Source organism: Garra rufa, chromosome 10, assembly GCF_049309525.1.
Source record: "Garra rufa chromosome 10, GarRuf1.0, whole genome shotgun sequence".
Classification (NCBI taxonomy): domain Eukaryota; kingdom Metazoa; phylum Chordata; class Actinopteri; order Cypriniformes; family Cyprinidae; genus Garra; species Garra rufa.
In genome coordinates, this window is record NC_133370.1 from 1,094,768 (window position 1) to 1,107,696 (window position 12,929).

General features: G+C 41.5%; 1 protein-coding gene across 1 annotated transcript; it reads left to right on the top strand.

The window, feature by feature from the left end:
• Positions 1–11,656: 11,656 nt before the first annotated feature.
• LOC141343780 (dual specificity protein phosphatase 3-like) lies at positions 11,657–12,640 on the top strand. Its single transcript, XM_073848422.1, has 4 exons — positions 11,657–11,666; positions 11,731–11,956; positions 12,063–12,331; positions 12,444–12,640. The coding sequence occupies exons 1-4, from the start codon at positions 11,657–11,659 to the stop codon at positions 12,629–12,631; spliced, it is 693 nt and encodes a 230-aa protein (XP_073704523.1). The 3' UTR covers positions 12,632–12,640.
• Positions 12,641–12,929: the final 289 nt, after the last annotated feature.

Below are 12,929 nucleotides of genomic sequence, written 5' to 3' on the forward strand. Positions count from 1 at the left end.
GCTAGTAGTGAGTCTTTTACAGGGTTCGTAAGGTCATGAAAAACCTGGAAAAGTCATGGAATTTTAAAATGGCAATTTCCAGGCCTGGAAAAGTTTTGGAAAATTAAATTAACCCACAAACACACTCCATTCCTCATCTTCTATCAAGTGTTTTACAATCTAAGAATGAGTTATAACCGTCTTTCTTGTTTTTCCTTCTTCAGGTCAGGTGCTGGTTTGCTGCAAGGATGGTGAGAACCATTCTGCGACTCTGGTTCTGGCGTATCTGATGATTTACTATCAGATGCTTTTGGAGGACGCCATTGATTACGTCATAGAGGTCAGACGGATCATGCCCTCCAGAGACTTCCTTGAGAAGCTGTTGGTCAACGCTGAGCTCGTGATCAAGCGAAAACGGAAGCTGCAGGACGTAATAGCATTTTTGTTTTCCATAACATGTGAATATACCCCCTGTCGTGTTGTACAACAAAAAAGTTAGCTTATAGCCCGTTTAGCATTGCCAGCGCGGTCGCGGCTAATCTTGCATACATTGTTTATTCTCTATTCACACACATTTCAACTGTTTACTCACTGTTACTTGCTTTAATGGCGAATTTGTGTCTACCTTTGAGTGCAGGTGAAGAGTGTACAGCTCGATCCTAACACTCACATAACCTCCACTCCGTCTGATTCTCTGCACAGGTCCGGCGCACCCAGGACGCGATCCTCCCAGATGTCGTTCACTCCGGCGCCTGGACTCCACGGACCCTGGGTGCAGCAGCAGCGGAAAACGTGAGGACCTCTCCCCCTCCTGTCTTCGAGATCTCCACCCGGAAACGCTTCGCTCCCCTCCGCGAGACGGAACGCGACACTGTGATCGTCGGAGACTCCATCGCCCGGTACGTTCGTGCTAACTTAGCTAACGGTAAAGTGCACACTCGCTGTTTCCCTGGTGCTCGCGTTCTTGATGTCTCTTCACAGATACCTGCCATCCTGAAGGACGATGTGAGCGTGGGTGCGATGGTCCTGCACGCGGCGGTGAACGACGTCAGGCTGCGGCAGACGGAGGTCCTGAAGAGGGATTTCGGGAGCCTGATCGAGACGGTACGCAGCACATCGCCCGCGACGAGAATCATCGTGTCAGGACCGCTTCCCTCGTATCGACGTGGACTCGAAAGGTTCAGTAGACTTTTTGCTCTAAATGAATGGTTGTTGTCATGGTGTAAAGAACAGAAACTGCTCTTTGTTAATAATTGGAATCTTTTCTGGGAGCGCTCTAGGCTTTTCCGCGCTGATGGCCTGCACCTAGAGATGCTCCGATCAGCATTTTTGGGGCCGATCACCGATCACCAAGATCATGATCTGCCGATTGCCGATCACAGAATGGCAGGGGAATGGGAATCTTTGATCTATAATCTAGCAGAGTTAGCACCATTTGTAGAAATGAAACTAACTCTAAATTAACTATATTGAGGAAAAAAAAAAAAAAAAACTCTAGAAATAGGCTACAGTCAAGATCTTGAAGAACCACCAAGTTAGGGTTGGAGACGATAGAGATATCGCCAGTTGCTGATGCCTTCCCTGCTGAAAAAAACAGCATATGCTGCTTAGGTATGTTTTTGTGCTGGGATGCTGGTCCTTTGCTGGTTTATTCTGGTCATGTTGCTGGTCAAGGACCACATTAACCAGCCAAAGAATCAGCATGAACCAGCAAAGGACCAACATAAACCAGCTAAAACCAGCATCCCAGCACCAAAACATACCAAAGCAGCATATGCTGTTTTTTTCACCAGGGTTTGACGATAGCAAGATGATTATTATTATTATCCGTCAAAAAGGCGCCTAACTTTAGCGATGCAGTGCAGAGAGTCGGTTCTAGGATGCTTCAGAAACTTTTCGTGATATAAACACACACATAGAGTGGCCACTAGGGTTGCACGGTATACCGGTACTACGGTAGTATCGCGATACTAAAGCTTACAAATACCCGCGGTGCCATTGCATCTTTGAAACGGTAGTATCGTCCAAACGGTAGCACCATAAGATATGTTGTATGCACGGCAGGAACACTGTTTAAAACGTTCATGCAGGCCAGCAGAAACATTACAAGTTGACTGCCAAAATGTCTTTCTGCTGTGCTTTGTGTAGTACAAGCGGTGTATAGGCTTTATATGCTATTCAGTGTTTCACCATGCTTCAGTTCAGTTTGAAATGAGAAGCTGCACGCGCACGTCCTTGTTCACGCTGCAGTTTCAGAAGAGAGGGTCTGATTCAGATGACTGTCTAATGTTATTTAAAAAATATCAGCCCAAGAATCAATTATTAAACATCAAAATATTTTACTAGACAGAATTTTCGTATTTTTATTCATTTGCCCACTTTTAGAACATGTGTAATAATTTGTTTCTGGAAGCATCTTTGCGATCACGAATGCAATTCCATTAATTAACATAGTGGTTTTGACCTTGGTTCTTATCAATCATTATATATATATATATAACTTGGAAATTTTAAGATATGGCAGCAAAAATGCCCGTGACAATTCAGCAATAAGACACGAGCAAGATGTTTTAGTTTCGTTTCTGCGTTCGAATCTGAATTCGCGTTAGTTTGGGCGAGTCACTGATTCACTAAGCCATTCATAAAAACGAGTCATTTGATTCACCCCTGAATGATTCAGCCGTTTTGAAAGAATCGTTTGAACAACTCAGTGATTCAATCATGAACACTGCTGCCATCTGCTGGCGGTTTTAAGTTTCCGTCATGTTCCATTCTTTTCCAACATATTTCTATATTCAGAGTTTTGTATTTAAAACATTTATCTTATAACATTATTTATGCAATTATAAGTCCAGTCTAAATGCATAAATACCACATCTAAATGTCACTCTATGAAGCTTCTGTGCAGTGCTCAGATGACTTTTGTTGACATGATTTCATGGATAACAATAGCCAGTCATTTATTCACATTAGTGAAGTATTCAGAGAAAAATCTTGCCTGTTTTCATTTACATCTTTTTATTAATGAATTTTTTTATTCATTTTGTAGATTTGAATTTTAAATTAACAGAATACTGCATGGTATCGTGATACTACTTGGTATCGTGATACTTCAGCTGGTAAAGTATCGTAAGTCATTTTTATGGTATCGTGACAACCCTAGTGGCCACATCGCTTTAACGCGCCGCATGGGGAAGAGATTTATTCATATTAAAGTGCACCTCGCACTAGACTAGGCTATGTTCTTTGATATTGTAAATGTTCTTTGCTTGTTATTTGTAGCTGCTTATTAAGATGATGTAAGGATTATATCCAGCATTGCAGTCATTAGGATAAAGGTAGTAAAATGTGGTTTAGGCTGAATTAAATATGATATATCAGAATCTGTCTGTGTATAGGAAACACAAACATTCACCTCAGTAACATCTATATGCGTTCATTAGAATTACGATGCGATAAAATGGCGCTAAACATACACGCGCACCGTTTCTCCTCATTAACTACACTTAACTACAACATGAACTGATGACAACAATCAGACATACAGCGGTAACATTATTGCAATATGACGGGTATAGAAAGATACATTCATTTACATTCAAGCACGCACATTCACCACTCAGAATGAAACCGAAAGTATACTTGAACTTCTCCGGCAAAACTACAGTCAGCGCTCTGTACACGCACAACTTAGTCACATGCCCAATAACAAGACTAGCCTTACACAACTAATAAAGAATTTAGTACTCATGTTGTATGTTGCCACTGGTAAGCTCCGCTCTGCTGTTGTTTACCTAGGCGCCGTGCATGCACGTGTGAAAAAGTTGCGCGAGTAATTTACGTCATGTGATCGGCGCTTTTGGGGTTCGCCGATCAAGCTATTTTTAGCCAATATCGGCCGATCAATCGGAGCATCACTAGTATTTGTCTATAGCTCTGTATCATGCTTGAAAAATTTGGTCTCTCTTTGCACTTTGAAATTGAGAGAGTTTGCCTACTTTGATTATAGCTGCATTTATTGTTTGCATTTAATACGATTAAGAAAGAATTGTGTACTGTATTTTTTATTTCTACCATAGATTGTTTTAAAATGGAGTGGTTGCCTCTAATTTAAATGGCTCTACCTATAATAGAGAAAATAAACATCTTGTTCATGTACTCATATTTTAATATATTCTTGTCCCTTGCTTAAGGTTTAAAATAAATATTTTTAAAAGAGCCTTTTAGAATCTAGAGTCAGCCCATTTGCTTGTAAAGCATCAGCAGTCAGAATCAGCCATGAAGAATTAAGTTTTGTGCATTACTAAAAAGAAATGCCGGGATGAGTGCTGGCTGATCTGCTCAATTGGCAGTTGTGGTGCTCCTTAAAGGAGAACTCCGGTGTGATTTTGACCTAAAGTGTATTGAATCATGATACCGAGTGTGAACGGTACGTACCTTGCATATCTCATCTCGGTTTGTGTCCTGCTGTCCGAAATCTGGGGTCAGTTAGCCGATGCTCACAACAGGCTGTCAATGAGAGTGAACAGGGCATCGGAAAAGCCATGTAAATAAATCACTGTTTTACGCCATTTACGAGGCACAAAGTAGCTCCACGCTTCATTGGTAGACTTCCAAGGGCCCTGACATTTAAAACGAGACATTGAGAACTCAGAAAAAGCACCGGTAGTTTATTTACAAGAAGATTTATACAGACAGTACCTGGAAGAGAAAATCCGGTCGCCGCCATCCTGAACTTAGTCACGATAAGTCGAGTGTCGAGCACCAAGGAATTTATCAGGTTATCAACGTATCAGGTTGTAGTTTCCTTCCTGCTCGACACTCGACTTATCGTGACTACATTTAAGATGGCGGCGACTGCTCTGTTCCTGGTGGAAAATGTCTGTATAAATCTTCTTGTAAATAAACTACCGGTGCTTTTTCTGAGTTCTCAATGTCTCGTTTTAAATGTCAGGGCCCTTGGAAGTCTACCAGTGGAGCTACTTTGTGCCTCGTAAATGGCGTAAAACAGTGATTTATTTACATGGCTTCTTCGATGCCCTATTGGCTCTCATTGACAACTTGTTGTGAGCATCGGCTAACTGACCCCAGATTTCGGACAGCAGTGGACAAGACGAGATGAGATATGCAAGGTACGTTCACACTCGGTATCATGATTCAATACACTTTAGGTCAATATCACACCGGAGTTCTCTTTTAATATTCATTGGGTGCTCCTAAATTTTTTTTGGTGCTCCTTACTTTCTGAAGTTGGGAGCACCAGTGCTACCAAGTAAAAAAGTTAATTTCGAGCCTTGACTCATAGTTGTTTGTAAAGGTCTGATTGGTTTTTGACGTGGTTTCTTAGCAGTCAGATGAGGTAAAACCTTTAAACTTCAGACTTCAATAAAGTTAGTCACCAAGCTTTACTTATCTAGTTTGTTTTCTTCTTCTTTCAGTAACAACTGCTGAGTGGATATTCAGGAAGATCCAGCAATTGACTGCAATCTTCCAGACAAACACACCAAATGCTGTGGAGGAACCTGAAATGGATCTGGTTGATACAGAGCAATTGTGTGTCTCAGATCCAATTGCTTTCAAACATGAACAGAAACGTCTCAGCTGCACCTTCAGTGGAAGCGGCCAGTAATCAGAACAACAGCCCAGCAGGTGAACACATGCATATGTTACACTTATGTTTGTTTGTGTGGTTAGAGATGTTTCCAGTTCTAGTTTTCCAAGAGTAACACCTCAGAGCTTTTAACCTCTTAAACCTCTTAAAAATTGTTTCAAAATGTTGATGCTTCATTTACATGACCTTCCTCATATAGTATCAGCCCATATGTGGTCTCATTTGAAAGCTTGGAGTCTCCTCTTTACGAGGAATACCATAACTTTACCATAAATTATGCTTAGAATTTATGTTCCACACAAATTTCCGCCTAACGATTGTAAAGAATTATTACAAAGAATGTGTATTTCTTATATTTTTCACAAAACAGAAAAGTCATTTATCACAAGAAAGTTCTCATTCTCAAGAATCTGACCATGTAAATCATTTTATTGTGTGACAAACACAGATCAAATCTTCAATTGAATCGCGATGTCAGAATATACTTGAAGAGTATAATGATATATTCTATTATTTCCTCCACATACTACTGCTTCAGTTAGCTGCAAAGCTCCATTACCGGCGCGCCCTTTCAGAAGTGTTCAAAACCGCTCAAACAGGTGTAGAAGGTGGGCCGAGTGGAGATTTCGAACGATCTGTGGTGAGGGATAACCCAGTTTTTTATATGTAACCGCTACGCTTTTCAACAAAGTAAATAAAAATGGTTGCCACTCACACACTTTGTCCATTACTATAATATCGGTAACTTTCTCCAGGTTATTTTCCCGGCGAATAGAGCAAGCAACTACGTGCGGGGTCTGACCTGCATGACGTATTTGATGCCTTCATCCAATAGCGTGCATGGAAAGTGTCGGTGTTGGTGACGCGTTTGTGAACACACTGGCGCGCTTCTCGCCTAGGATTTAAGATTGTGCTATTTGGAAACACAACATCATGAAAAAACGAGACAGACAATGGTCCGTGTACGTGTTTACTTGGAAGAAATGGCAAAACATGAAGTGCTGTATGCATATATTTGAGGGAAGTGGTGGACCTACCATTCCCTTCACAGACATAAGTTGGGAGAAACTGATTAAATCAGTGTTTCTGTGGAAAGACCTTGAGGGCAGAGAAGGTATCATTGCAGAAGAGGCAAAGTTACAAAGCCATGAACCTACAAACCAGCTAACACTGGCTACCACAGGGAGTGCTACAGCCATTTCACAAATATCACGAAGATAAAACGAGCACAAAGGAGAAGAGAGAAGGCAGTGTTAGTTGAAGAAACTGCAAAGGAAGGTTGGTATTATATTGTATAGACAGGCGGTGCAGTATTAGACGTACAGTACAGGTCTAAAGTTTGGAAACGTTACTATTTTTAATGTATTTGAAAGAAGTTTCTTCTGCTCATCAAGCCTGTATTTAGTTGATAAAAAAAAAATACAGAAAAAAATGCAACATTGTTATATATTATTACAATTTAAAATGATTGATTTTCAATTTATTATACTTTACAATTATTTCTGTGATTTAAAGCTGAATTTTTGGGATCATTATCACATGATCATTTAGAAATCATTCTAATATGATTCATTCAGGGTTTCCGCGGGGCATGAAAAAGCATTAAAAGTCATTAAATTGATTTTGCGAAAATTAAGGCCTTAAATGGCTTTAAAAAGCATTAAATTGTTTTATACAGGCATTAAAACTTTAGCCTGGGTGTCCCGATTTTATTCACGCTGGAAGGTAGCATGGAAACCATGGACCAAATTTTCACCTCAGATAGGGAACCAATCACAGAACGGGGAGGGAGCAACAAGACGATGACGCCTTCTATGCGTCGCGACTCACCGAAGCAGTTTGTTTATAACTATGGATCCTTTCTGTAGCTTGCGCATAGAAAACGCGAGCGCGTCGCAACCGCGTCGCTTCCATTATGTGCGCACATACCGCGTGTCTACAACTTTAGATAGTGTTGAAGAAACAAATTTTACCAATTTATCTTGAATGTAGCTTGTATAATTAATAACTTTGATTCACTGTCGCAAAGTATGATAGACACGGAAGCAGTTTGGTAATTGCTTCTGGCCGGTCCAAAATTGTGTGAGACAGACTTAAGAGCGGCCAGTTTTAGCCTCTAAGAGTTCAAAGTTTCTGAAATTTTTCTGTTCAGAATTGATATTTGAAATTTTGAAATCTGCAAATAAACGCTGTAATTTTAAGCTGTCTCCTGATCCATTTCTAATTATGTTCAGCAGAGTAATGTATGTTCATTGTTGCCTCATTGTAAGACTGCATGAAAAAAATGCATTATAATATACACGCATTCATACACAGCCGTGTTAAGTTATTGGTTGCGTATGGCATTAAAAATGTTAGAAATGGCATTAAAAAGGGCATTAAAAGGCATTAAATAAGATTTGAAAATCCTGCAGAAACCCTGTCATTATCAAAGTTGGAAACAGTTCTGCTGCTATAAAATCAATACTTTTATTCAGCAAGGATGTGTTAAATTGATAAAAAGTGATATTCACGAGTTCGCCCTTACATCTAATCTGCTTGAGCGAGTAATAAGCATATTTTGGCGTGCTTTCCTGGTGAAGGGTTCCGGGCCGGAATACAGAGAAGTCCCCCTGCTAGTTTAGGATAGAAACAGATTAGAAGTGGGGAGTAGGGGTGGAGGAGGGATGCCAAGAAACTGTCGCTGGATGGAGGTAAGACGGCTGGCAATATATAGATGATGCGCTAATTGAATGATTGGTTAAACGAGTTAAACATTCCGTTTCCATGGCAACTTTGGAACGCAGACTCAAGGCGCGGTCTCACTGCACTTTTCGTTCCATTGACTTCCATTCATGCGCATGCGAATGCGTTAGACCAGAAACGCAAGCCTGTGCGAAATATTTTCGCATTTCGCTGCGTCTGAAAGTTCAAACTTGGTGAACTCTGACCAACGAATTCGTATCACATGACTCTGTGGGACCAACAGGAGATTGATACGTCACAGCATGACCTCTAGCTGAATGAAAAGAACATTAAATTTAAACATTTAAAACTGCAACACTGCGGTAAAGTGTAGTAGATTGTGTGTTTTTACATTTAAAATGTATTATTAGTGTCATGTGCTGAATTTAACTTTTTAAAAAGACGCTGCAGAGCATGACGTCATATCACGACCGTTGCAGCAGCATCCGAAGGAATTTCGCACGCTCAAAGTCTAGTGTGACCGCGGCTTCAGGCCGCTGCTTGTTGACGTCACAGTTGAATAAGCTCCGCCCTCGCAGAATCTCTGTAGCAGAGTGTTAAGCCGCGGTCACACTAGACTTTGAGCGTGCGAAATTCCTTCGGATGCTGCTGCAACGGTCGTGATATGATGTCATGCTCTGCAGCGTCTTTTTAAAAAGTTAAATTCAGCACATGACACTAATAATACATTTTAAATGTAAAAACACACAATCTACTACACTTTACTGCAGTGCTGCAGTTTTAAATGTTTAAATTTAAGGTTCTTTTCATTCAACTAGAGGTCATGCTGTGACGTATCGATCTCCTGTTGGTCACACTTGAGTCACGTGATACAATTTTGCGGGTTAGAGTTCACCAAGCTTGAACTTTCAAACGCAGCGAAATGTTTCGCACGGGCTTGCGTTTCCGGTCTAACGCATTCGCATGCGTATGAACGGAAGTCAATGGAACGAAAAGTGCAGTGAGACCGCGCCTTTATTCGCATCGAATACACGAGTTCGACTGACAGTTTGCGAGCACTTTTACAGTCCGTATAGATAGAGATATATTCAATCTGTACTGACCGAGTGTATCTCATACAGTTTAACTCTCATTTTCTTATTAGCAGAGATTTTTTTGATCTGTCTCAATGGAAACCACAGGCGAAATGGCCTCGCAGGTGAGACAGGTGCGTCTGGAGGTGTATGTGAACGGTGCCTTCCACTCCGCTAACAGTCACTGTGTATTAGACAACATGGATGAGCAGCTGGAGTTTGAGATCACCGACGCCATCTACGACCTTCTGGACCACAGCTCCTCTCAAGAGATAGATGTGGAGCTGAAGGTCGTAACGGATGATCCCGTCTCCATCTATTTCTGCAATTTAGCAAAGATGAAGGTGAAGCTGGAAGTTTGCAGCTGAACATGAACAGAAACGTCTCAGCTGGACCTTCAGTGGAAGCGGCCAGTAATCAGAACAACAGCCCAGCAGGTGAACACATGCATATATTATACTTATGTTTGTTTGTGTGGTTAGAGATGTTTCCAGTTCTAGTTTTCCAAGAGTAACACCTCATAGAGCTTTTAAGCTACAACCACCAAATTTGGCGGTGGCCTTCAGGCTGATCTTTAATTTTGTTGCCTTGATGCAACTTATCCAATTCTTGTAACGTTAGCTGACTTTGAAACGAGCACAAATTTGCATAGATTTCCATTCAAGGGGGTGAAAACTTTTGGTATTAATGATTCGCTTAGATTTTATCAACTTTATTTATCTGTCCATCTATTGAAATTGTTGGATACGTGTTAGTAACAACTAGCAGAGGACTTGTAGTTGTTTGTAAAGGTCTGTTTTTTTTTAATGTGTTTTTTTTTAGCACTCAGATGTCAGATGTATATGAAGATGAGTGCAGGCTTTCAGAAAACGACACTGAATGCTGTAGAAGAACCTGAAGTGGATCTGATTGGTTCACAGGACTCATGTGTCAGTCAAACAGGTAAACAGAGATGCAAACAGAAATGTCTTCTTACAATAGAGATTAATTGCTGGTGTTAATCTGGTTAGAAATGTTTCTAACACTCTATTATTTGTTTTTCTTCTCTTGCCAGAACATACCAAAGAGACGACCGAGAAAGTTACAGGCCTCAAGATGACCGAGAAAGTAGGGCATGGAAATCTGAGGACGGAAGAGGACCTGGTTCCTTCTCCTAAACATGAATGGGATCAGGTTGACTCTGTGGAACTGTGCGTCCCGGGTCCAAGCCATCTTGAGCCTCACCCTGAGGAGGATCGAATTGTCCCCGAGCCAGAACCTGTAATGGATTGGGTTGAGACCGAGCAATTGTGTGTCCCTGATCCCAGCGTTCCTGAGCCAGAACCAGCAGGACCGTTAGTGGAAGTGACCAGTGACCAGTGTGGCCTGGATGCTGAGGAAACCAGCAGCCCAAGAGGTAAAGACATGCATACAAATGTCCCACAACCACTAAATTTGGCAGAGAACTTCAGGCAGATCTAAATTGTGTTGCTTTATCTTTTCTAACTAATCCGACTTACGGAATTCCTGTAACAGACTTGAAAACAAGCGCAAACGCTGACAGATTTCCATTCAGCACGTGGGGTGGAAACTTTTGCAGATAATGACTCATTTAGAGCTTGACTACCAAATTTGGCAGAGACCTTCAGGCTGATCTCAATTGTGTTGCTTTAGCTTCTCTAACTGATCCGACTTTCAGAAAAGACTTTGGACAAGTTTGTTATCAAGCTTTACTTACCTAGTTTGTTTTCTTATGTTTGCAGAACACACCACTAAGCGAAAGACAAAGAAAATAAAGAAAATCTTCCAGGGATTCTGTGGGGTTTTCCAAAGAAAAACGCAGAAGCCTGAAGTGGATCTGCTTAAACCAGATCAACTGTTCATCTTGGATCCAACTGCTCCCGAGTCAGAACCCGAAACGGATCTGGTCAGTATTGAACAACCATGTATCCCTGAACCCAAAGTGAATCTGGTTGGTTCACAGGACTCATGTGTCAGTCGAACAGGTAAACAGAGATGCAAACAGAAATGTCTTCTTACAATAGAGATTAATTACTAGTGTTAACCTGGTTAGAGATGTTTCTAACACTCTATTATTTGTTTCCTTGCCAGAACATACCAAAGAGACGACTGAGAAAGTTACAGGACTTAAGATGACCGAAAAAGTAGGGCATGAAAATGTGAGGACTGTGAAGAAAATTACTTTGTGCATTCTTAAGCCAGAACCTGAAGAGGACCTGGTTCCTTCTCCTAAACATGAATGGGATCAGGTTGACTCTGTGGAACTGTGCGTCCCGGGTCCAAGTCATCTTGAGCCTCCTGAACGTAAATGGGGTTTGGTTGATTCGCTGGAATTGTACTGGACCCCATTGCCTGATTGGGACATTCTGATTGGTTCTTCAGTTTCAAAGGATTCGGGTTCAAGCGTTTCCGAACCACCACCTGAATTGGATCCGGTGGTTCCAGATGAACCCAAATCAGTTCCTCAAACAGTGGCGTCCCCGCTTTCAATGTTGGAACACTACGTTCCTGAAAACGTTTCCCAACTGGAGGATCGTTTGAAGAGATGTAGAGTGCGCAAGCAGAGACCAGTCAATCTTGTCTGTCCCATGGTCTACATCGGAGATGAGTAAGTCTGCAACACAACTGTATTTCTCTCATTGTTCTGTCATTTATTCTACATGGTGAATCCTCTTTAATCAAAGACTAACCCAGGCTGTTGTGTTCTTGTGTAGAGAGATAGCAAACGACCAAGAAGAACTGAGGCGCTTGTGCGTCACTCACATCCTCAACGCTGCAGCGCCCAAGAAGAAACTAAAGCACTTCTTTGGAAAGAAACCTGCAGAAGACACAGAAAGAACAGTCAACACAGGGTCCAGAAATTACAATGGGTGGCGCATCAAATACCACACCATGCCTACAACAGAAAGACACTGTTCTGACATGAGCAAGTGCTTCAAGCCAGCAGCAAAATATATCAAGAAGATCCTGAAACAGCGAAACGGTAAGAGCTAACACACGCGAACACATAAACACACTCCATTCCTCATCTTCTATCAAGTGTTTTACAATCTAAGAATGAGTTATAACCGTCTTTCTTGTTTTTCCTTCTTCAGGTCAGGTGCTGGTTTGCTGCAAGGATGGTGAGAACCATTCTGCGACTCTGGTTCTGGCGTATCTGATGATTTACTATCAGATGCTTTTGGAGGACGCCATTGATTACGTCATAGAGGTCAGACGGATCATGCCCTCCAGAGACTTCCTTGAGAAGCTGTTGGTCAACGCTGAGCTCGTGATCAAGTGAAAACGGAAGCTGCAGGACGTAATAGCATTTTTGTTTTTCATAACATGTGAATATACCCCCTGTTGTGTTGTACAACAAAAAAGTTAGCTTATAGCCCGTTTAGCATTGCCAGCGCGGTCGCAGCTAATCTTGCATACATTGTTTATTCTCTATTCACACACATTTCAACGGTTTACTCACTGTTACTTGCTTTAATGGCGAATTTGTGTCTACCTTTGAGTGCAGGTGAAGAGTGTACAGCTCGATCCTAACACTCACATAACCTCCACTCCGTCTGATTCTCTGCACAGGTCCGGCG